Source organism: Elephas maximus, chromosome 2 (assembly GCF_024166365.1).
Source record: "Elephas maximus indicus isolate mEleMax1 chromosome 2, mEleMax1 primary haplotype, whole genome shotgun sequence".
Lineage (NCBI taxonomy): Eukaryota > Metazoa > Chordata > Mammalia > Proboscidea > Elephantidae > Elephas > Elephas maximus.
Window position 1 is genome coordinate 156,615,327 of NC_064820.1, and position 25,385 is coordinate 156,640,711.

General features: G+C 40.3%; 1 protein-coding gene across 9 annotated transcripts in view; it reads left to right on the forward strand.

The window, feature by feature from the left end:
* ARHGAP26 (Rho GTPase activating protein 26) overlaps positions 1–25,385 on the forward strand; it is a 536,050-nt gene that overhangs the window by 398,084 nt on the left and 112,581 nt on the right. For all 9 annotated transcript variants that reach the window (XM_049873956.1, XM_049873958.1, XM_049873960.1 and 6 more), the window contains exons 19-20: positions 2,230–2,368; positions 19,513–19,666. In XM_049873956.1, coding sequence (XP_049729913.1) covers positions 2,230–2,368; positions 19,513–19,666 — 293 coding nt within the window. The remainder of the gene's footprint in view (positions 1–2,229; positions 2,369–19,512; positions 19,667–25,385) is intronic.

The window sequence follows — 25,385 nt, forward strand, 5'->3', positions numbered from 1 at the left end:
CGTTGCTGTTACTCATCCTGTTCTCTTTCCTTCCTTGGAAAGACAACATCTAGAAGGGGGCTAGCTCCAAAGAGCTAATGACTGGATGAATAAATCCTGATATCTTAATATGTTGTCATTGTTGGATGCCATTGAGTCAATTCCAACTGCTGGTACCCCTCCATGTGTTATAGAGAGTAGAACAGCTCCAAAACATTTTCCTGGCTGTCATCTTTATAGAAGCAGATTGCCAGACCTTTTGTTCCACAGTGCCACTGAGTGAGTTCAAACCACCAACTTTTCAATTACCAACTGAGAGCAAACCATTTGTGCCACCCAGGGATATCCATATCTTAATATGGGGGGGGGGGGGGTGTTATGCAGCCATTACGAATCATCTTTTGAAGATTTTTTTTAAAGAAAAAGAAAGTGTTACAATATTAGTGAAATCTGTAGGACACAAATTTAAGGACTGAATTTTTTTTTAAGTGTATTTCGCCATTTAATGAGATAATTCATACAAAGCACTTAGTCCAGTGTCTGGCATGGCAAAGACAAACTAGATGGTAGCTTCTGGAATGTACACTCTCTCATGGCTGGGACCATGTTTGCCTCATTCATTGTGATATGCAGAGTGCCTTGTATAAAGTAAATGCTCAAAAGATCTTTATTGATGGAATGAATGGGTGTTGTTATATGCATTTAAAAAGGAATCTGAAGAACTATATTATCAACTGTAATTATGTCTGTGGTTGTGGCAAATTAGTTAACCTCTGTGTGCCTCGGTTCTTCATTATAAAATGGTGAGGGCAGCGCCTGTTGTGCAAGGTTGCGAAGAACTGGGTGAGCTACCATATTTTTATGCAAATAACACACATCTTCTCCATTTGTTTGCCAACCATACCCTCTCGCCTCAAGGTATTTTCATAAGCACGCACTATGCCAGTTTTTTTTTTTAGTATGGAAAAAAAACTAGCATAGTGCCCTTACAAAAATACCTGGCAGGGGAAGGGCACGATTGGCAAAGGAGTGTGGAAGGTACGTGTTATTTGTGTAAAAATACGGTACATGTGAAGCACACAGTACAGTGGCTGGTCCCTAGGGAGTGTTCAGTGCAGGGAGGTATCTAATCACAGTAAGCACCATATACATTTTGGCCGTTATTATTGAACTCTGCCACACATTTATCTCTGGAAGAAAAGATGAGAAGTTATCATGGTTTTATCTATTAATTTTCTCTCATTTTTTTTTTTTTTTACCATAGACTTTTAAAAAGTAGTAATAAAGCTGGAAAAAAAAAGCTCATAAGAAATTCAAATCTAAATGTTAGCATTGGTTATCTCTACATTGTGGAATTTGGGGAGCTTTTCTGTTTTCTTCTAGATACTTTCCTAATTTTTTTAAAAAGTCTGTAATATTTATATGTTACTGTTATCATCAAGGGTGAAAAAAGAAAAAAAAAACTTTCTCTACCTTTTAAATGAGAAAAAGAAAGCTCAGCATCAAAGCTAACACAGAGCTGCTGATCAAAAAGGATGCTCCGTCTGAGGTAACGGATGAGGACTGGGAAACGGTGCCCCTGCTGGTGATTGTTGGATTCCTTTGGGAATGTTACTTAAATGCACGTTTCACATTCTAAGGAGAATGTGAAGTAATTGCCAAGAACTAGGAAACAGAACCAAAAGTGAAGGGATTTTGATTAATTGTTTGTGGACAAAAATAGTCAAAAAGCTGTAAGTACTGAAGGGCTACAGAGTTTTTGTTAAGGGTATTGGAAAAATGTGGAATCAGAGAGTAGTGATTATTGCACAACATGGTGAATGTAATTAATGTCACTGAGTTGTACATGTAAAAATGGGTTGAAATGGCAAACATTTTGTTATATATATTTCACCACAATAAAAATTAACAACCTTTAAGCAGTTTTAACAGTCAATGGCTTATACTTAGCACAGCTGCTTTACACTTCCCCTGGAGAGAAGAGCAAAAAGGAGATGAGCTGAAGTTATAACAGGGGTGGTTAGAAATGGAAGTGAATGTTTCCCAAGCTCTGGGATGAGCCTCCAAAAGAGAATGTTTAACGCCAGTTCCTAGAGATGTTTAAAATAAAGTCCTGATTAAATGCTAGTGGTCATTTTAGATCTTGCTGATTCCAAGATGCCTCCAAGCCTTCAGTTGTGCTGGTTCAGGTGTGTGCCTTCTCCTTCGTTCATGCAAGTGTGTGACCTTTTTGTGGAACTTTCTTTGCAGATATTTAACACTGTGCCAGATGCGCCGCTCACCAATGCCCAGTTGCACCTGTCTCGGAAGAAGAGCAGTGACTCCAAGCCTCCATCCTGCAGCGAGAGGCCCCTGACGCTCTTCCACGCTGTGCAGTCCACAGAGAAACGTGAGTCTTGTGGCTCAGGGCCAGCATGATGCTCAAGGGACATCCCAGATCCCCTCTGTGCTGTTTGGGGTGGACACCTCTGACCAGTCTCAGTGGGCTCCCGGCCTTCTGTGGTCTTCAGAACTGTGTGCCTTTGCGCCCTCCCAGGTTCCAATGCTGAGTGAGCCTGATAGACTAGGAAGCAATATTGCTGAGAATGAAAGGCAAGGGCCAGTGGTCACAGATCTATGGGCAAAGAACTGAGCCTTTCACCTCCTGCTGCACAATAAAAGCTCAGCTCAGGCAATCTTCCGAGCTGTCTTTTTTTCAGTGGCTCCCATAGAACCACTTTCTTTTCCTTTTCTCAGCGTGTAATTGAGTGCATATTAGTGTGTCACATGCCGCACTAGAATGTGACTCTGGGAGGGCAGCACCTTGCTCTCCTGACTGCATTACCTACTACCGTGCCTTAATGAATATTTGAAATTAATTCATGAATTAGAGAATAATAACCATTCCTGTCCTGACAACCCAAGTGTAATCACCACAATTAAATCACATCTTTTTTTTTAATCTCAGGATTTCTGAATTCTTTGCAATGATCAGTTACCAGGACGTGAAACACTCAGTCTTGTTTTAGCTTTGGCAAAGAGGTGACTAGGGCAGTAGAGGACTTGAGGGCTAAAGCTCTACCTGAAGTCAGCCAGACCTGGGTTCTTGTGCAGTGCCACTGGTTGGGCAAGTCACCTAACTTCTTTGAGCCTCAGTTTGCTCATGTGTCACATAGGGATAATAGTACCCACCTCATAGGGAAGGTCCATGGATTAAATGAAATGATGCATTTAAGCATCTGGCACAAGGCCAGGAGCTCAGCAAGACCCAATAGCTAAGAGCTGCTGCAACTGTTATTATTTAATCACATGAAAGTACCAAGGCTGTTTATTCATGTAGCTGACACATAAACAATGCCTACCAGGGACTGGAAAGATAAAGATTCTAAGACCCTGTCTTTAAGGAGTTCAGAATTGAGTAAGGGAAGTAGACATGTCTCATAGACATATGTATGTTAAGTGATGTACAGTAGAACAGAATGGTTAAAATCACACACCATGGAGCCATATTGCCCTTGTGTGAATTCTGGCTCTGCTTCTTACCAGCTCTGTGGGATTTGAGGCAAGTTATTTAACATCTTGGGGCCCCAGTCTCTGCCTCTGTAAAACAGGGATAATAACAGTTTCTACCACATAGGCTGTTGGAAGGATTAAGGTACTTTAAAGAGTACCTCGTTCAGAGTAACTGTTCAGTAAATGCTGTATGGTGGTATATTATTATTATTCACAAGGTATAGTAAAGGCACCTTGGGTAGGGCAGTGATTTGCTTTTTTTTTTTTTAGTAGAGAGGTTCCATATCTGGATTGGCTTCTTTCTCTTTGTAATATATAAAAAAAATGTTTTTTAACCCCACGTATTTCAAAAGTAATGATCTTCCTTAGAACTCTTGAGAATGACTCTTCTCTGCCCCCAGAACATCACTGCTTTAAAAGACATTACACTGTCTCATCATATGGTTATACGTTGGTATATTAGTGCCCCACCACTTGTCTGTCAGTTTGTCGTACTGTAGAGGCTTGCATGTTGCTGTGATGCTGGAAGCTATGCCACCAGTATTTCAAATACCAGCAGGCCATCCATGCTGGCCAGGTTTCAGTAGAGCTTTCAGATTAAGACAGACTAGGAAGAATGACTTGGCACTCTATTTTCAAAAAAAGGTTGGCCAGTGGAAAACTTACGGACAGCAGCAGAACACTGATACAGTGCTGGAAGATGAGCCCCTCAGGTTGGAAAGTACTCAGAATACAAATGGGGAGGACCTGCCTTTGCAAAGTAGAGTAGACATGAAAGACGTGGATGGAGTAAAGCTTTTTTGGGACCTTCATTTGTTGGTATGGCACAACTTAAAATGAGAAGAAACAGCTGCAAAACATCCATTAGTAATCAGAACGTGGAATTTATGAAGTATGAACCAAGGAAAATTGAAAATCATCAAAAATGAAATGGAACACATAAAGATCAATATCCTAGGCATTAGTGAGCTGCAATGGACTGATACTGGCCATTTTGAATCAGATAATCATATGGTCTGTTATGCCGGGGATGACAAAATGAAAAGAAATGGTGTCACATTCATCATGAAAAAGAACATTTTGAGATCTGTCCTGAAATACAACACTGTCTGTGATGGGATAACATCCATACGCCTACAGATAAGACCCTGGTGGTGTAGTGGTTAAGTGCTACAGCTGCTAAACAAAAAGTCAGCAGTTCGAATCCACCAGGCACTCCTTGGAAACTATGGAGCAGTCTACTGTGTCCTATCGGATTGGAATCGACTCAATGCCAACGGGTTATGGGTTTTTTTTACAAGGAAGACCAGTTAATATGACTATTATTCAAATTTATGCACCAACCACTAATGCCAAAAATGAAAAAGTTGAATATTTTACCAAATCCTGCAGTCTGAAATTGATCTAAGATGCAATCAAGATGCGTGGATAATTACTGGTGATTGGAATGCAAAAACACACAAAGGAGGATCAGTAGTTGGAAAACATGGCCTTGGTGATAGAAACACCACCAGGGATCACGTGATAGAATTTTGCAAGGCCAATGACTTATTCATTGAAAATGCCTTTTATCAACAACATAACTGACAACTGTACACGTGGTCCTCACCAAATAGAATACATAGGAATCATATCGACTACATCTGTAGAAAGAGATGCTGGAAACACTCAATATCGTCAGTTAGAACAAGGGCAGGGGCTGACTGCAGAACAGACCATCAGTTGTTTGTATGCAAGTTCAAGTTGACACTGAAGAAAATTAAAACAAGCCAATGAGAGCCAAAGTATAACTTTGAGTATACTTCATCTGAATTTAGAGACCATCTCAAGAATAGATTTGACTCACTGAACACTAATGACTGAAGACCAAATGAATTGTGGGATGATATTGAGGTCGACTCGACAGCACGGGGGTTACTGGGTATCAAGGACATCATACATAAAGAAAGCAAAAAGTCATTAAAAAGACAGGAGAGAAAAAAAAAGACCAAAACGGATGTCAGAAGAGGCTCTGAAACTTCTTATTGAACATAGAGTAGCTAAAGCCAAAGGAAGTAAAAGAGCTGAAGAGAAGATTTCAAAGGACGGCTTGAGAAAACAAAGTATTTATGATGGTTAAGGTTGTACGTCAACTTGTCTGGGCCATGATCCTCAGTGGTTTGGCAGTTATGATATAGCCTGGCTTTTTAATCATGTAATCACCTCCATAATGAGATCTGATATAATGTTATCACCTCCATGATGAGATCTGTTGTGAGCAGCCAGTGAGTTGGCTTGGGGATGGGACCTGCATCCAATATAGGTAGACCTTCTGGCAAGGCTCGCTGGCTTTTGCTCATCTGGAAACTGCAGCTGGCTACTGTTCATCTGACCTCCAGTTCTAGGGACTTGAGCTAGCAACTTACCTGCAGTCTTACCTGCCAGTCTTGGGATTCATCGGCCTCCACAGCCTGTGAACCAGATGCCTGCTACCTGACCTTCCGATCTTGGATTCACTGGTACCTGCAGCTACATGAGTCAGGAGAAGTCTCCAGCCTGACCCACAAACTTCGGACTTTTCACACTATACAGCCATGTTAGCCATTTCCCTTATATAAAGCTCTCTCTCTGTATGTTTATATACTGCACTGGTTTTGCTTCTCTAGAGAACCTAGGCTAAGACAGTATTATAATGAAATGTACAAAGACCTGAATTAAAAAAACCAAAAGGGAAGAACACGCTCGGCATTTCTGAAGCTAAAAGAACAGAAAGAGAAATTGAAGCCTCTAGTTGCAATATTGGTTCCACAATCAATGCCCATGGAAGTAGCAGTCAAGAAATCAAATGATGTATTGTGCTGGGCAAATCTGCTGCAAAAGATCTCCTTAAAGTGTTGAAAAGCAAGGTCTCACTTTGAGGTCTAAGGTGAACCTGACCCATGGTATTTTCAGTCATCTCAGATGCATGCAAAAGCTGGACAATGAAAAAGGAAGTCTGAAGAAGAATTGATGCATTTGAATTATGGTCTTGGCAAGGAATATTGAATATACCATGAACTGCCAGAAGAACGAACAAATCTGTGTTGGGAGAAGTATAGCCAGAATGCTCCTTATAAGTGAGGATGGTGAAACGTCGTCTCACTTGCTTTGGATATGTTATTAGGAGGGACTAGTCCCTGGAGAAAGACATTATGCTTGGTAAAGTTGAGGGTCAGTAAAAAGAGGAAGACTCTCAAAGAGATGAACTGACACAGTGGCTGCAACAGTGGGTTCAAACATAGCAACTATTGTGAGGGTGGTGCAGGACCAGTCAGTGTTTCATTCTGTTATACATAGGTCGCTATGAGTTGGAAATGTCTTGATGACTCCTAAAAACAACAAAATATTTCACACTATTTGGGTTGTTTTAGTTTTTTTGTTTTTTATAAGTAAAGCTATTGTTGTCTTCCATGTAACTAAATCTTATATTCATAATCATTTCCTGAAAATGAATTCCTAGAAGAGTTTCTAGGTCAAAGTATATACCCAGTGTTAGGGCTTTTGACCACATATTGGGATTGGCTTCCCTTCTGATTAGGAGCGCTAGTGGTGCAGTGGTTAAACTGCTCTGCCACTAACCCAAAGATCGACACTTCCAATCCACCACCCACTCCGTGGGAGAAAAATGTGGCAGTCTGCTTCTGTGAAGATTTACAGCTTTGGAGACCCTGTTGGCAGCTCTAGTCTATCCTCTAGAGTCGCTATGAGTCGGAATAGATTAGAGAACAATGAGTTTGGTTTGGTTTTAGTTTCCCTTCTCATGACAGCCCTTGTTCTTCTTAAATATCTGGCTTGGGGTCATTCTCACTGTGGTCTATACGTGGCCTGGCCCCTCCAAGTGTACCAGAGAACGCTTGGAACAGGACTGGCCTCACCCACATCTGTTGAGCAAGGCATCGTGTTACGGGCTGATGTGCTTCTCGGGTTTCCAGGAGAGCCAAGGTCACCTCATGTCTGGTACTAAGCAATGTACAACACAGATCAGGACAGGTTAGACAATATTGGCAAATTCCTCCGAGTGGAAAATAGTCATGGGATGGTGGTAGGACTGAAGCAGAAGCAGCTTTGGAACAGGCTTTAAAGTATACTCTCGGAGTATGTAAGAAAGTCTGTTGAGATTAGCAGAAAATAAATTAGATCTTTGCTCAAGATTAATTTTATTACACAAGGCAAAGGATGAAAGTTACAGGTGTGTGAAAGCAGACCAGCCTGAGCTTCAGAACAAGCTGCTGCATCGCTGTCTGCAGATGGTGGACAGAGGGATAGAAAACAGGGAGCTAGCAAAGCAACGCATTTTCCATAGGGTTAGTAAATACATTGGGAATTTTCCTCCTTGGGGAACAGGCCCAAAGTCTCCATATGCTTGGATATTTGTGGGGGTCCTTAGCTTTTCTCCTCTTTCTCAGAGAAGAAACATTTTAATTGAAAAGTTTATGTATTTATATATTATATTGTAATTGAAATGTATATTTATATATATATATAATGCTTTTTATAATTTGTTTTGGAGACTCTTTTGTTCTGGGAAACTAGAACAATATCCAAGCTGGCATGCTGTGAGGGAGACTGTCAGGAGTTGGAAGGTTCTCACCACAACTCAGCCCCTCCCAGGCTGTAAACAGCCACTGGCACTGCTAGATGAGCAGGTAACAGAGCCCTGCAGAGTTATCACACACCTTGCCCTTTGTTTCATCTGGTCTGTGGGACCAGTACATAAGAATTTGCGTTATCAAAACACTTTTGCTGAGTTTACTATTTGGAGTTAAAGTACAGGTAAAGATTCTGCAGGTGATTTGTTAACAAATTGTATGTTTCCAGATAATGTTGTTTTTCACTTTGAGGCCAGTTTATACCTAGCTTGTCTCTTCCCAAACTTCAATCACTTATATAAACCCTTATTCACCATTTGGGCCACAACCACATAACCCATGCCCTGTTGTTTGTCTTATATATTACTTCAAATTGTTAAATTGGTTTTAAAGCAGGTCACTTCTTCACATGGCCTCATCCTAATCAGTAAAATCTATGAAAACATGAGTTTGATGGCTTTGCTGTACTGCCCCTAATATACATTAAAATAATAACTAAGATAATTAATCAAGACAAAAATGCCCATTGCTTCTCGCCTTAGCATCATCTTGTATACCACTAGTGGGACGTGTACCTCAGTTTGGGGTCCACAGACCTCTCTCTTAGTTTTTGTCTGATTAAGATCCTCTCTCCTTAATTTAAATATACAAATTCAAGTGTCTTTTGTTCACTTGACTACAGTGGGGTTCAGATAGTATCAGTTGAATCACAGTGGACACACACCATTCATATATCCATTTTGTGCTATGCATTTTTGGTTCATTGTGACACTTGTGCATATTTGGTGTGATCTTATCTTTATTCACGTTTTTGCCAGAGAATAAATACCCTGGTAGAGGCATTTCTCTCTCTCTCACACACACACGCACACACACACACACGTACATACCCACACAACCATATGCACACATTTCCCTGTTACTTTCAAACTTAATATTTTTCAGAACCTCATTCTTTCTTACGTCTGTCTGCCTGATCTCTTTTGAGTCCAATTATATTCTTTTTCTCCTCATTGATGTACTTCTAGTTTAATATTTTCTCTGCTTTCCATTGGTCAGCCCTCTCTTTGGTCCCTAGTTGAGATGCTTAACGAGCCTGAAGCTCCTTGAGTAGCTCACTTGAGTGCTTTCTGTTGAGTGGTTCCAGTTTTTTATTGTCTGCACACATTTTTCTCCTTTCTGTTGCTGCCTTTTGGCAGTGCCTTTGCTCTGTGCACAGGTCGGGGCCCATTTTCTCCTGGACGTAAAACATGCCAACTCTCTGGGCCTCAGTTTGTCACTTGCCTCCCTGAGAGGGAGCTTATGGGGTGACCTTCGGAGCTTCACAGATGCGGTCCTCTGTCTTTGTACCTGTACTTCAGACTCCTGGAAGTGTCTGGTGTATTAGTTGATGCTCATAGATGAGTGTCTTATTTGCCAGAAGGAGTTTTTCATTCTGTGTAGGTAAACCAGTTGTGCACCCAGGCACTTGCATAAGACTCTTCTGCTTTGATCTGTGAGTATTAGTGGGATCTTCTGCAGGTGGCGTTTTTCTTGTATCTTTACAATGGCAGTCGCCTCCTCCCAGAATGAGGAGCTAGATGGCTTCTCGTGTGTTCTGCTAGGTAGGAATTTGGGTCAGTTAGAAGGTAGCGTGTGACCCCTCATAGCATAAAATCCATGTGTGGTGAAAGTGGGCCTAGGAATGACATGGAGTGGCCTCCAAGATTAAGATTTGTGAAAAAGGATAAAGCAAATGATAGGAAAATGCAGGATTTAGGAAGCATCATAACAAGTGCAAATCATTAGGAAACCACTCAATATTTTAACGAGGAGAGGACTAGATATCAAAGTTGTCTGTGACTGGTCAAGGAATATTTTCTGAAAAGGAGAATTTTGAGAAAGATGCTAAAGAAAGTGAGGGTCGTAGTTTAGCCCAAAGGACAGACAGGTAGTCTGTGACGCTTAACAGAGGGAGCATAGAAGAGAATATTTCTGTGGGTAGCAGGGAATAGCCTTTGTCTCTAGAACTAAAGAGAAGACTATGGAAAGATATGTTCCCAAATTGAATGTGGAAAACATCTTCCCATAAAAATTGATTTTTTTTTCTGGTGAAACTTATCCATAGGGTTTCCAAGGAGCGGCTGGTGGATCTGAACTGCCGACCTTGTGGTTAGCACCCTAACATTTAACCACTGTGCCATCCGAGCATATTAAGATGTATAGCTTCATAATTTATCTAATGGTTGAATTAGGTACAACATCTCAATCGTGTAACATAGACACTGTCCCTATTTTATAGCTGGAGGAAAATGAAATCGATATTAAATAATGTACTCAGAAAGTAGTAGATTCAGACCTAGTCTGTCTGACTTCAAAGCCTACATTGTGAACCAGTCACTATCCTGCCTTCCAGTTCCAACTTGTGGCAGTTTTAGAGGAGATGTGGTTCTGTGAGTGTTGGCTTGTGTGACACAGCCTGAAAACCCAACCTTATTTCTAAGGGAAAATGTCTGATTGTAAAGAGGTATGGGACTAATGTGGAAGATGAAATGGATGCATTTTATATAGAACCTTGGGGCCAAACTAAATTAGAACCTCATTCAATAACAACAACTACAAAAAAATAGATAAATAAAATTGATGGTAGTCAAAATGATTGAGTGTTTAATTAATGTATCAGGTAGTCTGCTAAAGCCCATCATTATCTCATCTTGTCTTCACAATTGATGATAACTCTGTGAGGTAGGTTCTCATTATCCACATTTTACAGACGAGTAGACTGAGGCTAGAGAGGTTATGCAATCCAGTCACACAACCAGCAAATGACAAAGAAGGAATTTGTACCCAGGTGGTCTCCCTTTGTCATGCCATGTTGTCTCCAAAAGGCCACCTTTGTTGGTTCTTGAGACACAGTTGAGAAAACTTAGACAGACTGAACTACGGAAGCAATAAAAGCCATCTGTCCCACTTCCAGGCCTGCCGTGGGGGCAGCTGGACCATAATGAATGGGTTTCTCAATATGCATACTGGCAGGCTGCAGCCACGTGACAGCCTCCCTCGAAATCTAGCACCAGCTAGGCAGAGAGCAGTATGCGTTCAGTGGGAGCTTTACTATGCTGGGCCAAGGCAATCGCCCTCATCTGTGATCACCTCCAAAGAGATGGAGTGAGGTTTCTCAACTGTGTTGCCAGATGAATGGTAGCAAAGGAGATCACTGTTTAATCTCCACGTTTCCACACAGATACATCAGACAGCAGAAGGTGAACTGGTATATCTAGGTGAAAGATACTGACGCACAAGCCATACTTTTCCTGGGCAACTGTAGAAGATAGAGCCAGAAGGATTGGAGGGAACAAGGCCTTATGCCCTTTAGATTTCTTCCAGGTGGTTGCAAAGTGACATTTATGACTTGTTTTTCCCCCGATTTTTAGTAGTTATACAAAGATGTTGAAATCCATTTCTTGTGTAACAGTGGTTCTTAGACTTGAGCATGCATAAGAATCAACTAGGAAGCTTGTTAAAAATATAGATGCCTAGTCTCTACCCTGGAACATTTTGAATCAGGAGGTTTTAGTTGGAGCCCAGGCATCTGTATTTTTGACACGTTCTCTGGCGATGCTGATGCTAACTAAAGCAAGAGACGCACTGGCTTAAGAAGGTGGGGAAAGTCAGGGTTTCATGACTGCTATCATTACCAGAGAATCTCTCAGATTCTCTCTGGGAGTTTAGGGCATAGTGGTTGAAAGCGTGAGTTCTGCAGCCAGACCACATTGTTTAAGTACCATCTTTATCGCCTATGGGCTCAAAGACCAGGAGTAGAAAAGTCAGCTTTTCTTTCTTGAGCCTCCATTTTTTCATCTGTAAAATCAATCACTAATAATACTTTCCTCAGAGTGTAATTACCACAAGTAAGTGAGCCAGTGTATGTAAAGTGCTTGACGCTGGGCCAAGAACACAGTAAGCACCTAATAAATGTTAGCTGCTATTACGATGACCATTATCAGGCTATAGTCTTACCTTGCAATTGGCTAAGAAAGTAGTTCCCTCTGGAGTCTGCAGATTCCAAAGGAGAGGCCCATACATGAGGGTAATGTGGAGCCTCCTTGGCCCTGTTTGATGCTGGAGTGCAAATGCATTAGCAGCCTGTGATAAGATGTACAGCTTCGGTGGGGGATGAGAATGGGTTCTTAGGCTTTCTTTTACGTGGATCATGTTAACTAGCTGCAGGGATTATAGCTCTGATTACTAGGTAATTCTTTTAGTGTAGTTAATTCATCCTGGACTGTCTCCCAGATAGGCCCAGTAAAAGGTTGCGAATTCAACTTTTATACTTCTCCTGTGTGTCTTCCTTGTTGAAAAATAACTGGAAATTCATACTATTCAAAGGCTTACATAATGCTTGTCTATGAGTAGTCAAAACTGTAGACTCCGCCTTTCCTTAGGCTGCCTCTTGCAAACCCCGGGTGCTCCAAAAACACCTATTTGCTTTGGCAAATGACATGTTTATCCACATGGATTCCTATTGTCACACAGGCTGCAGGAGGTGCAGTGTGGCTGTTGGTTTAATTATGTGTGGTTACCACGTGTGACTGAAAAACCACACAGTGGGTGTGGCCATTAAAAAATGATACTGTGGAAAGCTGATGACAGGGAAAAAGTTCAAGATAGATCATTAAATGAAAAAAAAAAAAAGCATATTGCAGACCTTTATCAATGGCATCATCACTCATTGAACAAAGCAAGTAACTTAAAATTTGGTATGTTGTAACCCCACTTTGTTAAAAGAAAAATGTAAATGTATACATTTCTGCGCGTAGAAAAATGACTGAAGGTTTACACAGCTGGAGAGTGGGTCACAGGGTATTTGCATGCGCGTGCTTTTCTGTCCTTTCTAACCCAGAGAGGAATGCATGTAGACTTTGTATTGACTTATTTTTAAGTTTTTGGCAATAAAATCTCCTAATTGTATATTCCGTTCACCATCTCAAATCCTTTTTGGAAAGAGTCATGGTATAAAAATAAATAGATATATAACTTGCTTCTTCCAAATAAGCAGTAGAGTTAGAGTTCTATATGGGGACTCCCTTGATTAATGGGGAATCAATCACAGGTTAAAGGGAGACCGTCTCTACTCAAATCTAGGTTCTCAGGTAGAAAATAGGGCTGTGTCGTGAGTAGTGGAGTATCTGCTCATTCAGCCCACTATGCAGCCATTAATTAGGCTCCTTCCTACTTTGTAGTTTTTGAAACGATGTTGTTTCAGGGCCGGCTTCTTTATTGTATAGCCGTGTCTCATTCCTGTGCGTCATTTTAGTCCTAGACCAGCCACCATGACTTTCCCAATCTTTTGTTAAACCCAGTTTTATTTGCATTCTTTCTCTTTGCAAAGAAAATGCTTATTATGAACACCATGGGGAGCGGATAAGTCAGCCAGACTACCCAGGATCAAAAATCAGTGGTGGTTTTGCTGAAGAAAACCTGCCAGAAATTTTAATACTGTATACTATCTGCTATGGTCAAAACAACTGATTGAGGAAATTGTTCACTTATCAGCTCACTGTTTAGTCCGTCCAAAAGGTCGTTCGTTCAAATCCACCAACCACTCCTTGGAAACCCTATGGAGAAGTTCTGCCCTGTCCTATAGGGTTGCTGTGAGTCGGAATTGACTTGATGGCAGTGGGTTTGGTTTTTGGTTTTTGTGTAAGCATGTTGCCCAAACTGTGTTTTGAGATTATTTTTATTATAGGAGCTGAGACTGGGGAAGCATGAAATCAGACCACCTCAGATTTCAGTGTGCTCTGGCATGCCACTATGATCAGAAAAAAAGCTAGAGGGGGGAAAATTGCTCTAGGAGGTCTGATTCCAAGCTTCCCATGTTCTTGGTTGTTTCCCAGAGATGGTGAACTAAGAAATTGCAGTGTACTCATCATTTTGTATTGCAAAATTCATTAAGCTGCCATCCTATTATCATCCTGTACTGTCAAGATGATACATTACAGACTTGATTGCAAAACTTTAATAAGGAGGAGAAAGCACACCTCTCTTCCCATCAGAGCCTGGGAAAGCCTCTAGGTATTTTGCTTTTGCCTTCCTACTCTTTGCGTAAAACCTTGTGTCTTTGCAAAACTTTCCTCTGTCTGGTAACTCCTTCATGTTTGAGGACACTTCCCTCCTTTTGGCTCTGTGAGGCATCACGAGTTGCTGTTAAAGAAGGGTCCTCTTCGCTCTTCTTTTGACATTGGGTCTCATACATCATGGAAAGGTGAGACATTAACCTGTATTCTGAAAGACTTCCATGCCCGGTGGGAAACCTCAAAGTGACGTTGAAGATCTTAGTTTCATATTTACCCTCTGGCTCTGTGTATTCTGTGGGATAGGCATGTTCAGGCCTGCCAAGACGTGTGAATTTGGCTTGGCTCTGCGTGTTCTTTCCTGGCCTCGGCTCTAGGTTCTGTGATAAAGAGAGACTGCCTCTCATAAGCGATGGGGTTGCCATTAGAGTGAGCTGGAGTCACTTGGTAAATATGGAAAGTAAAATAGCTTAGCTCCCAGATTTCCATGGCAACCCCCAGAACAAGTACAATATCACCAAAATTATGCTGTGGCTTTCTTTTTTTAGTTGCAGCGATTTGGTTGCATACTCATGTTTTTCCACTCCTGATTTGTACAAAAAAGAAAGACTGCCCACTGTAACCAGTACATGGATTTCAAGGACATTAGTGGTCCCTGCCTGAAGCACCTGAAAAATTTAGTCACACAAAACTGCCTCTTCCCATTCCAGCAGAATAAATTTTGATTGCTCATTGCTCCCTTATATTTATTATTTATCTCATAACCATTCATGGAGCTTCCCTGTGTATGGTACCAGGCTGGGCACAAGGAATGTATTAGCAAACTCTGACCTTGCAGGTCACTGTAACTGATGCCTGGTATTCTGTGTGGCCACACAAGCTACAAACATGTCCCTGCCTTGAATAGTTTGCATCCTTCAGGACCAAGTCCACCTCAGTTTGTCATTCCCCATAGAACATATGTTCCTGAAAGCATCCAATGCATGACCAATACGTGTTTACAATCGTTTGGGAATTCATTTTATTCTAGTATTTCCTTGCTTCTGGGCTCTGGTTTTCTGTGACTAATATGAAGAGAGATTCTTGTTGACAAACATGAAGGCAAGCATTCTTGCTGAATTCAAGGAGTTCAGGAATATTCCTGAGTTGTGGGTATTCTTTTTTTTTTTTTTGTCATTTAAATGGTTCTCTATGATCTTATTGATTTTACTCAGAGCTGGTCGTGTTTTTTCCTTTTGAAGTTGACTAGCCTATAATTTTTTTCTTCAGAAGCCTAATTTCCATCAGTTCTTATACCTTTTGATGAGAATACCAGAGCTGGATTGAATCATCAGTGGCATCAACAAGCCCAGCTCTGTTATTTGAATAAATAATTTTTATTTAAAAAATAATAACAAAGTCTTCTGGGCTGCCTGTTCTCATTATATTCTTTTGTCATGAGCAAGTACTCATTGGCCCACTTGATCAAAATCCTCCTAATTTGAGAGACATTACTGAAGCAGTTTCCCTTTATTTCTTAACTCATTCCAAAAGCATTAGAATTTGTCTCGGTATAGATTGTCATAACCACTAAACATTTGATTTGTTGTTGATTTTTTTTTTTTTTTTTTTTTTTACTCTCCACCCCTTCTCTAGAATAATCTTCACCTTCTACTAGGGATTGTGAGCATTTCAGCAACAGCTTAGATCTTCCACTTAGATGTTCTCAGTTTCATTATCTGAGAGGTCTCATGTCAAACATGAGTCAGAATCAACTGGATAGCAACTAAAACAACAACAATATGTCAAAGAAAACTATAGTAGTCATATAATCAGAGAGTGCCAGGTTTCTTGGTTTTCTTGTCATATGCCCCATCAAGGGATACTAATAAAAAGCCTGCCCCCTAGGATGCAATTTGGCTATCTTGGCTGCAAAACTATGAAATCTTAAGATAAATTGTTTTCTTCATAGGCAAAGAACTCCTTTTTTGCTTTTGTTGTTATTGTTTTGTTTGTTTATAAATTATAAAAGATCCTAGATTTGTAGATATATATTAAAATAGAATCTCAAAAGGAATCTATTTTTTAAAAGAAGAGTTATAATGCCATCAAGTAAACAAAATACCAAAGATGAAACTCGAAATTCTAAAGCTCAGTTTAGATGTAGCCACCTGTTTTATTCTGTTGACTTTTCTAGCCCAGGGAGGATTGAGTCCTTGTTTTCCGCCTCTCGTCGCTTTGTTTCAGACAAATACCATGCTCCATAAGCCACAACCTTCCTCATTAGCTCATAAAGAGGGCAGTCTGTAATATTTAACAATAGGTATGTTCTTAAAAACTCTTGCCTAATTCTAATTTTTAGAGCCATACCTTTTTATGTGCATCAGGATTCTGATATTTTGTAAAGAAAAGCCTTTTTATATAACTGTTCAAATTGTGATTTCAAAGTTTTGTCAAATGTCCAATTTTCAGTCACTCTTAGGCTACTGAGGAAGGTCTACATATAAACAAATATGTACAAGTTGATAAATAGTATACGTCTGAATAAAATGCAAAAGAATTAGTGTAGGGGTCTGTTGACTGTCTGGGGACCATGCTTTGTACTAAGAAGGCTCTCAATAAATATTCATTGAATAAACGAAAACTGAGGAGGGTTTCATCTAAGATACTCCATTTTTGTAATTCATTGTAATGCGGAAAAAATGTCCCGATGGCAACGTTTTGTTCTGTTATACATAGGGCTGCTATGGGTCAGAACTGACTCAATGGCACCTATCAACGACAAAACACTTCTGAAAAAAGTGTTTTTTTAAGTTGGTAGAATCATAGTTCTTCATAGGCAAGTAAATATAAACACGAGAAATACGACTGTAGCTATAGTGTTCTAATTCCTAAGAATTCAGAGAATTATATCGTGCAAACTTGACCCTTTGAGCTTCTCAAACTAGTGTTAGTAAAATTATTCTTTCCTCTTTATGTATGAAGCTAACAATGTCTCTGATTGAACCTCAAAGTAGTGTTATCTTCATGCCCCTTCTTTATATGGTGGTCTTGGGCTCCTAACAGTTGTTCAGGAATCTTGACTATTTTGTGCAGAGGATAATTGTACTTACGCTGATCAGTGGCATATCCATTTTCTCTATGGTCCCTAATTATGTAATTTTAGAGTTGTTTTTCTTCGCAGTAACAAGTTCCCAATTACAGGCCATTGGTCTTCCTATATCTTGGCTCAACCTAACCCTTTTGGTTTCTCTTTCTTTGTTGTTGTTTCTGTTTGAAATGTAAACCGTTGAAATATGGCTAGTTCTCAATCTCAGGAATCAATTTAATAATCTACTGTTTTCCAAATCTAATAATCTATTGTTTTCAAAATCTAATAATCTACTGTTTTCAAAATCAGTTAAAATTTCAGGTATCTCCCCAATAGCCTTGTGAAGTTTTAAAACTCTTCCATGGAGCTTTATCCAGGGCATTAGGGATTTGCCAAGACATTAGAGGGTATGAGTGTATATATATGCATGTACTTAATATGAAGATTACTCTAACATCATTTCGTAGACATAGTTTATTTTTATAGACGTGACTAGTGCAAGGGAAAAGCATTTTTGTCATGACATCACCCCTTTTATGGCCTAAGGAGACCAGAATTCAAATGCCAACCTCTAAACAATAAGCCCAGTTTGTCCTTTTAGGGATATAGCATACCACTGGTTCATTTCAGAAAGGTATAGTGAGAGGATTATACAAATGCCCTGTGTGAACCCAGATTTTTATTAATTGACAAGTAGATTGATTGCCAAAAGCATCAGTTGATTTCAATATGGTATATCTGTAATGAATGTGGGATGAGAATGACATTCCAAGTCTATAATAATTCACTCCAGCAGTGGCGCCTGTGCCATTTAGCTAAATCGTCCCCCAAAATATGTTTTTTCAAAGTGTGGTTGCAAGGTTTTAAAGATGGGAAAAAACAAAGTTATTTTCTTTGAATAGTGTCCCGGCGTTTACAAAACACATTCCTGCGTATGATCCCACTTGGTCCACATGACAGTTATGTAAGCTGTGCAAGGGAATTATCATTCTCCCCATTTTACAATATGTTAACTAAGAATTCAAGATGCATGAATATTGCCTGAGGCCACACAGCCAGTGTCTTTGTCATCTAGTGCTGCTATAACAAAAATACCACAAGTGGATAACAAAAATACCACAAGTGGATGGCTTTAGCAAAGAGAAATTTATTCTCTCACAGTCTAGGAGACTACAAGTCTGAATTCGGGGTACCAGCTCCAGAGGAAGGTCCTTGTCATCAATCTTCACCAGTTGAGGAGCTTCTCAGCACAGGGACCCCAAGTCCAAAGGACTCACTATTCTCCTGGCCCTTTTTTCTTGGTGGTATGAGGTCCCCATGTCTCTGCTGGGTTCTGTCTTTTATATCTCAAAAGAGACTGATTTAAGACACAACCTAATCTTACAGGTTGAGTCCTGCCTCATTAACATAACTTCCTCTAACCCTGCCTCATTAACAACATAAAGGTAGGATTTACAACACTCAGCAAAATCACATCAGAGCACAAAATGATGGACAATCACACACTACTAGGAATCATGGACTAGTCAAGTTGGCACACTTTTTGGGGGGACACGATTCAATTCATAATAGCCAGTCATTGGTGGAGTCTTGAAGGGAGCTCAGGTTTCCCCCCTCCTGGCTTGGTAATACTCTCCAGGCATTAATATGACTATTTGGACCACGGGCCCAGTTTTTTATATGCAGATTACTCTGCAGCCTATTTCCTATCTGTTTATCAAAGGACTAACCCCAAGTTAAACATTAAATAGATTGAGCTAGAGGCAACACAGAACAGTGTTTCTGGGGAGGAGTCAGGAATTTGGACTGACTGCAACATAAGGAAGTTGATGGCCAAATAGTAGGTATTGTATGGCAAGGTGCTATAGAATTGAACGTAGGACATGGCCTGCGAAATTAGGACAATACTTGGGACAAAACTTCAGAATAAAAGATGAGTGTTACAGAAGCCAAGGGTACCTGGCTGAATGTATGCGACCCACAGGGGCTGCTTTTCGTTCTATTTGCTGGTCAAAAGAAGATAAGATTGATGGTGTAATGCCCTAGGGAAAGGGCTAGCTCATGTTAAGGGGAGGTCTGTCCTGTCTATATGAGACAGAGGTTTTAAATTCTAAGGTTTCAAGAGTCACCTATTCTCCTTTGCCTCTTCTCTCCCATATTTAATTCTTATCCTTTCCTATGTCCTTTTCTTAGCTTCGTTGGGGCAGAGGTCTCAATCTGAACACATAGCTGGTTAATTTTTGTATATGTATGAATAGACTATCGCCATGGGACGATACTAATATGGGTCTTGTGGCATTTTTTTCCCCAGAGGAACAAAGGAACAGCATCATCAACTCCAGTTTGGAATCTGTCATTTCATCGAATGCAAACAGCATCCTGAATTCCAGCAGCAGCCTACAGCCAAACATGAACTCTAGTGACCCAGACCTGGATGTGGTCAGACCCACCCGGCCCAACTCGCTGTGAGTACGATGCCCAGTTGTCGCCACACCAGGGCCTTGGTCAGCCATTCCACCAAGAATTCACTCTCTGGCCCTATCTGAATTTGAGCTGTTTTCCAGTGGACATGATTTAAACCTTCTCCTTAAATTTGGAGATTGGCTACTTTGTCATAGGTTTGTTAAACATTATCATCTCACTTTTAAGGGATATCATTATTCTTAACACACCGCTTCTTGCCCTTGATGATTTTTGATGTACTATCTTGCTGAGATGGCTTTGGTGATGGCTGTTGCCTGTGCTGGCTGCTGGGCATGAGAAGCAATTTCTTTTAGTCGTACAAGCATCCTGGGACGAGTAGTAGCCAAGTCTCTTTCCCTCATTCATGTTTTTTCAGTTTCTCCTCTACCTGACTGTGTTGGGAATGCTCAATGCTACCTCTGTGTCCACCTCCAAAAAGAAGAGTCCCCAGTAGCCCTTTGTGTCTTCACATCCTCAAACCTTAGCATGACTGTGATCTCATACCAGAGGCTATAAACAAAAACAGCCCTTGTTGCTTCATTATTGAGCATTGAGCACCCGTAGCCAAGACAGCCAATTTCAAGGCTGCCTGTCCAATCCTTTACAGAAACTAGATCTACTCTGCAAGAGCCAGAAAGTTCTCACTTGTGGTTCATCCCACACTGCTTAGCATGCTTCTTCAGATCACCCCATGGATCTTGTCAGCCAGAGCCTTTGCAGGAAGAATGTGAGGCCATGACCAGAACAGCTTCGCTCTCGGGCTACAGTTGTATAAGACTCAGGATAAAGAGAGTCAACGTTGCCTTTCTCTAGTGAAAATAGTTTGAGGTCCAGCCATAGACTGCCTTCAGGGCAACTGGTTCACTTGAGACACCAGGGTGAAGGTGAGAAAGCAGCATGCCACAACCTTTTCCTGACCCTCTCCAAGCTGTGGTTGTGCGATAGCACCCTTCTATTCTATCTCTCTACGGTATTAACAGATCTGTAAAATGGGTCTGATAATTTTTGCCTTAGGAGAGACTTTTGTTGTCATTGTTGTTACTTGCCATTGAGTCAGTTCCAACTCATGGTGACCCCATGTGTGTAGAGTAGAACTACTCCATAGGATTTTCAAGGCTGTGACTTTTTGGGAACAGATAGCCAGGCGTGTCTTGTGAGGCACCTCTGGGTATGTTTGAACAGCCAACGTTTCAGCTAGTAATCAAGCATTTAACCGTTTGTGCCACCTAAGGAGAGTGAGTGACTAAGGGATTTTAGATGCTTGGGAGGAAAAATGACTCTAAAATGAATTTAAGAGGTACTTATAATAAAAATGGAACTACAGTGTAAGTTGAAAACTTGGACTGAGAAAGTCAGGCCTCTTTTTAGTGGTTGGCAGCTTTAAATCCTCCTTTAGCCTCCAGGAAGTTTAATTACTTATCCATTATTTAGTAGTTAGGGTGTTTGTTCACCAAGAGGTAGACCAGTGCCTCACGAACTGAATATAATGTAACATGTGCAGCTTATAGGCTGTGAGTCTCTTCTGGTTCCTTGGCTGTGCTTGTCTAGGGAGCCTCCCGCCATGCTGGCTGGCTCTCAGATTCTCCTAGAGTTCTGTCCTAGACTTTAAGAAGAGCCTGTTTTCTTTTTTGTCTACTTCGTTTAAACCTCTGTACCTGGCAGTAGCTGAAGTTATTTGTTAATCAGCATAAGCAAGGCTGAATTTCTAGCCAGGTTGCTTAATATTCTCTGATTTTAGCCAGCTGGTACCAACTAGTGGTCTTTAATCTTTGTTTTCTGCAGCTGGTAACTGTGAACCCCCTGAGTCACCGCCGAGTACAGTATATATACACAGAGGTTGCTTAGGCAGCTAAATGGAGAAGGGAAACATGTCTTTTAATACAGGTCCTGAAGGAGGGGACTTTGGATTTTTTATTTTTTTGGTGCCTAGATGTGATTTGTTTTTCATAAAATACTGGGATTGTTCCACCTGCTTCACACCATCCAGGGGGACTGTTCCCTGCCTGGCAAAGATTTTTGGGGCTTTCCTGAGGAAGGGAGGGTAATGCCAGGAATAGTTTCATTTGTTTGCCTTTGGAGGAGGATTAGAGGTAGGAGTATGGGTGTGTTTCCAGTAAGACTTGCTGTCCCTCCAAGCTGCGTGAGTCTTTGATGGATACCTGTGAGTGTTGAGGTTAAGGAAGGGTGTTATTGATGTGGAAGCAAGGCCATTGTCAAAGCCCTGGGTGAGGACCACGCCAAAGCCCCTGTAAGTTCTGTACCAGATTCACAGATCATTTCTCAAATCTAAGGCAGTGAGATGTTGTTCCTGGGTTCATGCCTCCTTGGTCTCTTCTTCCCGTGATTTGCCTGGGTGGACCATGGACAGGAGTTAGGCAGCCCTGACAAACAGAAGCCACAGAACTGTCCATGAGTAAATTAATTCTGAGAAGTTAGTTACATGCTATGCCATGGTGATTGGGCTCAGGGAACCAACCGAGACCATCTGGGTCTCAACTACTGCTCTGTACCCTTTCATTGCCTCTTCCATTGCCCAGTTTGAAATGAGCAGAGATCCTTCAGTGGAAACACTTAATGATGCAGATGAAAACAAAAAACAAAGTCAGGAGGTAGGGGTTACCTTCTATTTGACTATGAATTAGACATGAAGTGGGAAACCAGTCACCAGGAAACTAGCTTTTCTCCTTTTTATCTCATTCTTTTTTTTTTTTTTTTCCATTATGACTGGAGAACCATTATGACCATGTAGAAATCATAATAAAAGAAACATGTTTGTTGCTCCTTGCACTTTGATACTGAGATAATAGATTTTTCTATATCGTTGGCCAGTCTTTCCTGATTCTCCAAGGAGATCATGGCCCTCTTGTTTGCATGGTCTTAGTGCTAAATCGGGTATCAAAATTAGAGATCCCACCATTCTACCAGTGCCAAGGCAAGGCTGCTGGGTTGAAATCTTTGGCAGTTCCTTATCTAGACCTCTTAAAGTAGCCATCTCTCCTGAAGATCAAAGGACATTTGGTAAGCCAGGATAAGTCCACTTAACCTGAAATTGTGAGCAAGTATTGCTGACCTATTTTGTGCCCAGACCTGTGCTAAGCTACCTGGGGTAACCAGAGGAAGAAGATCCTATCTTTCTCAAGAGTTTAGAATCTGGATAAGGAGGAAAGACAACAGAATATGGCAGTGCTAAAAAAAAAAAAAAATTTTTTTTTTTTTTTTTAAATAGGATTTATAGCTCATAAGTGCTTTTAGAATTTAACAACTACTATCAGAATATCTGTTGAGTACATGCACAAGGTCAGAGTACTGGGAAAGATGGGGTAGGTGAAGAGTGAGGTGGGAATTAGGTAAGATTTAGATGGCTGGGTGGAGAACATTCCAGATTAGGAGGGGTATGAAAGGCAGAGATGATCCACAGTAGATAAATACAGCCTGTAGACACATGTGTTGAACACAGGGAAAAGGCGGTAGGCAGAAGAGCCCTAGTCCTTTCCGTAATCACTACTCCCCCGCCCCCCCCCCCACACAAAAAAAAACTGAACCAGCATTTAAAAATCAGGAGACTTCATGACTAAGTTGGATTTATTTCAGGAACCTAGGAATAGTTCAACAATAGACAATCAACAATGTAATACACCACATCAATAGAACAGAGGAAAAGAATACATTATCATTTTTATGGATGCAGAAAAAGCATTTGATAAAACCCAACATCCTTTTTTGATGAAAACTGTAAAGAAGATTGGAATAGAAGGGCAATTCCTTAATAGGATTCTGGGCATGTATGAAAAGCCAACAGCCAACATTATACTTAATGGAGAAAGACTGAGAGCTTTCCTCTTTAAATCAGGAACAAGACAAAAGGTGCCCATTGTCACCACCCCTATTCAATATGTATTAGAAGTCCTAGTCATAGCAATAAGACAAGAAAAAGAAATAAAAGGTATTCAGATTGGAAAAGAAGAAGTAAAATTATCGTTATTTGCAGATGATATGATCTTATTTACAGAAAATCCCAAAGAGTCCACAAGAAAACTTCTAGAGCTAATAGAGGAATTCAGCAAAGTTACAGGGTACAAGGTCAACAAACAAAAATCAGTTGGGTTTCTATACACAAGCAATGAGAAATATGAAAGGGAAATTAGAGAAACAATTCCATTTACAATAGCATCTAAAAGAATAAAATACTTAGGAATAAATCTAACCAGGGGCATGAAGGACCTATACAATGAAAACTATAAAACATTGCTGAAAGAGATTTAAAAAGACTAAAATAAAGGGGAAAGATGTTCCATGTTCGTGGATTAGAAGACTTAATATTGTTAAGATGTCATTACTGCCCAAAGCAGTCTGTAGATTCAACACAATCCCAATCAAAATTCCAACAGCCTTCTTTACAGAAATAGAAAAACCAATTCTCAACTTTATATGGAATGGCAAGAGGCCCTGAATAGCTAAAGCAATGTTGAAAGAGAAGAACGAAGTAGGAGGACTCACACTTTCTGTTTTTAAAACATATTGTACAGCTACAGTAATCAAAATGCCTGGTATTGGTATAATAATAGACACATAGACCAATGGAATATAATTGAGGGCCCAGAAATAAACCCATACGTCTGTGGTTTTGACAAGGGTGCTAAGTCCATTTGATGGGGAAGGAAGAGCCTCTTCAGTAAATGATGCTGGGAAGATTGATTTCCACATACAGAAAAATGAAACAGGATCCATGCCTCACACCATATACAAAAACAAATTAAAAATGGATTAAGGACCTAAATGTGGGAACCAAAACTATAAAATAATTAGAAGAAAAAGCAGGGCAATGCTGTCCAGTCTAGCTTTTAACAGTGGATTATCTAATATAACAAAAGCAGAAAGAGTAAAAGACAAAATAAATAAATGGGACCTCATAAAAATTAAAAACTTTTGTTCATCAAAAGACTTTACTAAAAAAGGAGAAAGACAAGCTACTAACTAGGAGAATATCTTCAGAAGCCATATATCTGACAAGAATCTAATAACCAAAATATATGTAAAACTTAAAAACAAAAAGACAACCCAATCATAAAATGGGCAAAGGATTTAAGTAGACATTTCACCAAAGAGGACATTCAAATGGTCACCAGACACATGAAAAGATGCTTAGAAATCAAAACCACAATGAGATACCATTTTACTCCCACTAGGATGGCCAAAATTAAAAAAAAAAAAAAAAAAAAAAACTGAAAATAACAAATGTTGGCAAGTAAGTAGGGAAATTGGAACACTTACCCATTGCTGGTGGGAATGCAAAATGGTACAGCTGTTGTGGAAAACAGTGTGGCGGTTCCTCAAAAAAACTAAAAATGGAACTACCATATGACCCAGCAATTCCACTCCTAGGTATACACCCCAAAGACTTGAAAGCAGAGACTCAGAGACTTGCACATCAGTGTTGATTGCAGCACTATTCACAATAGCCAAAATGTGAAAACAACCTAAATGCTCATCAACAGATGAATGGATAAACAAAATGTGGCACATACATACAATAGAACAATACTCAGCCAGTAGAACAAATGAACTCCTGATACATGCTACAGTATAATGGGAGACATTATACTGAGTGAAATAAGTTGATCACAAAAGGACAAATATTGTATGACTTCACTTATATAAAAAGACAAGAAAAGGCAAATGTATAGAGAACAAAGTTTACTAGTGGTTACTAGAGGTAGGAGG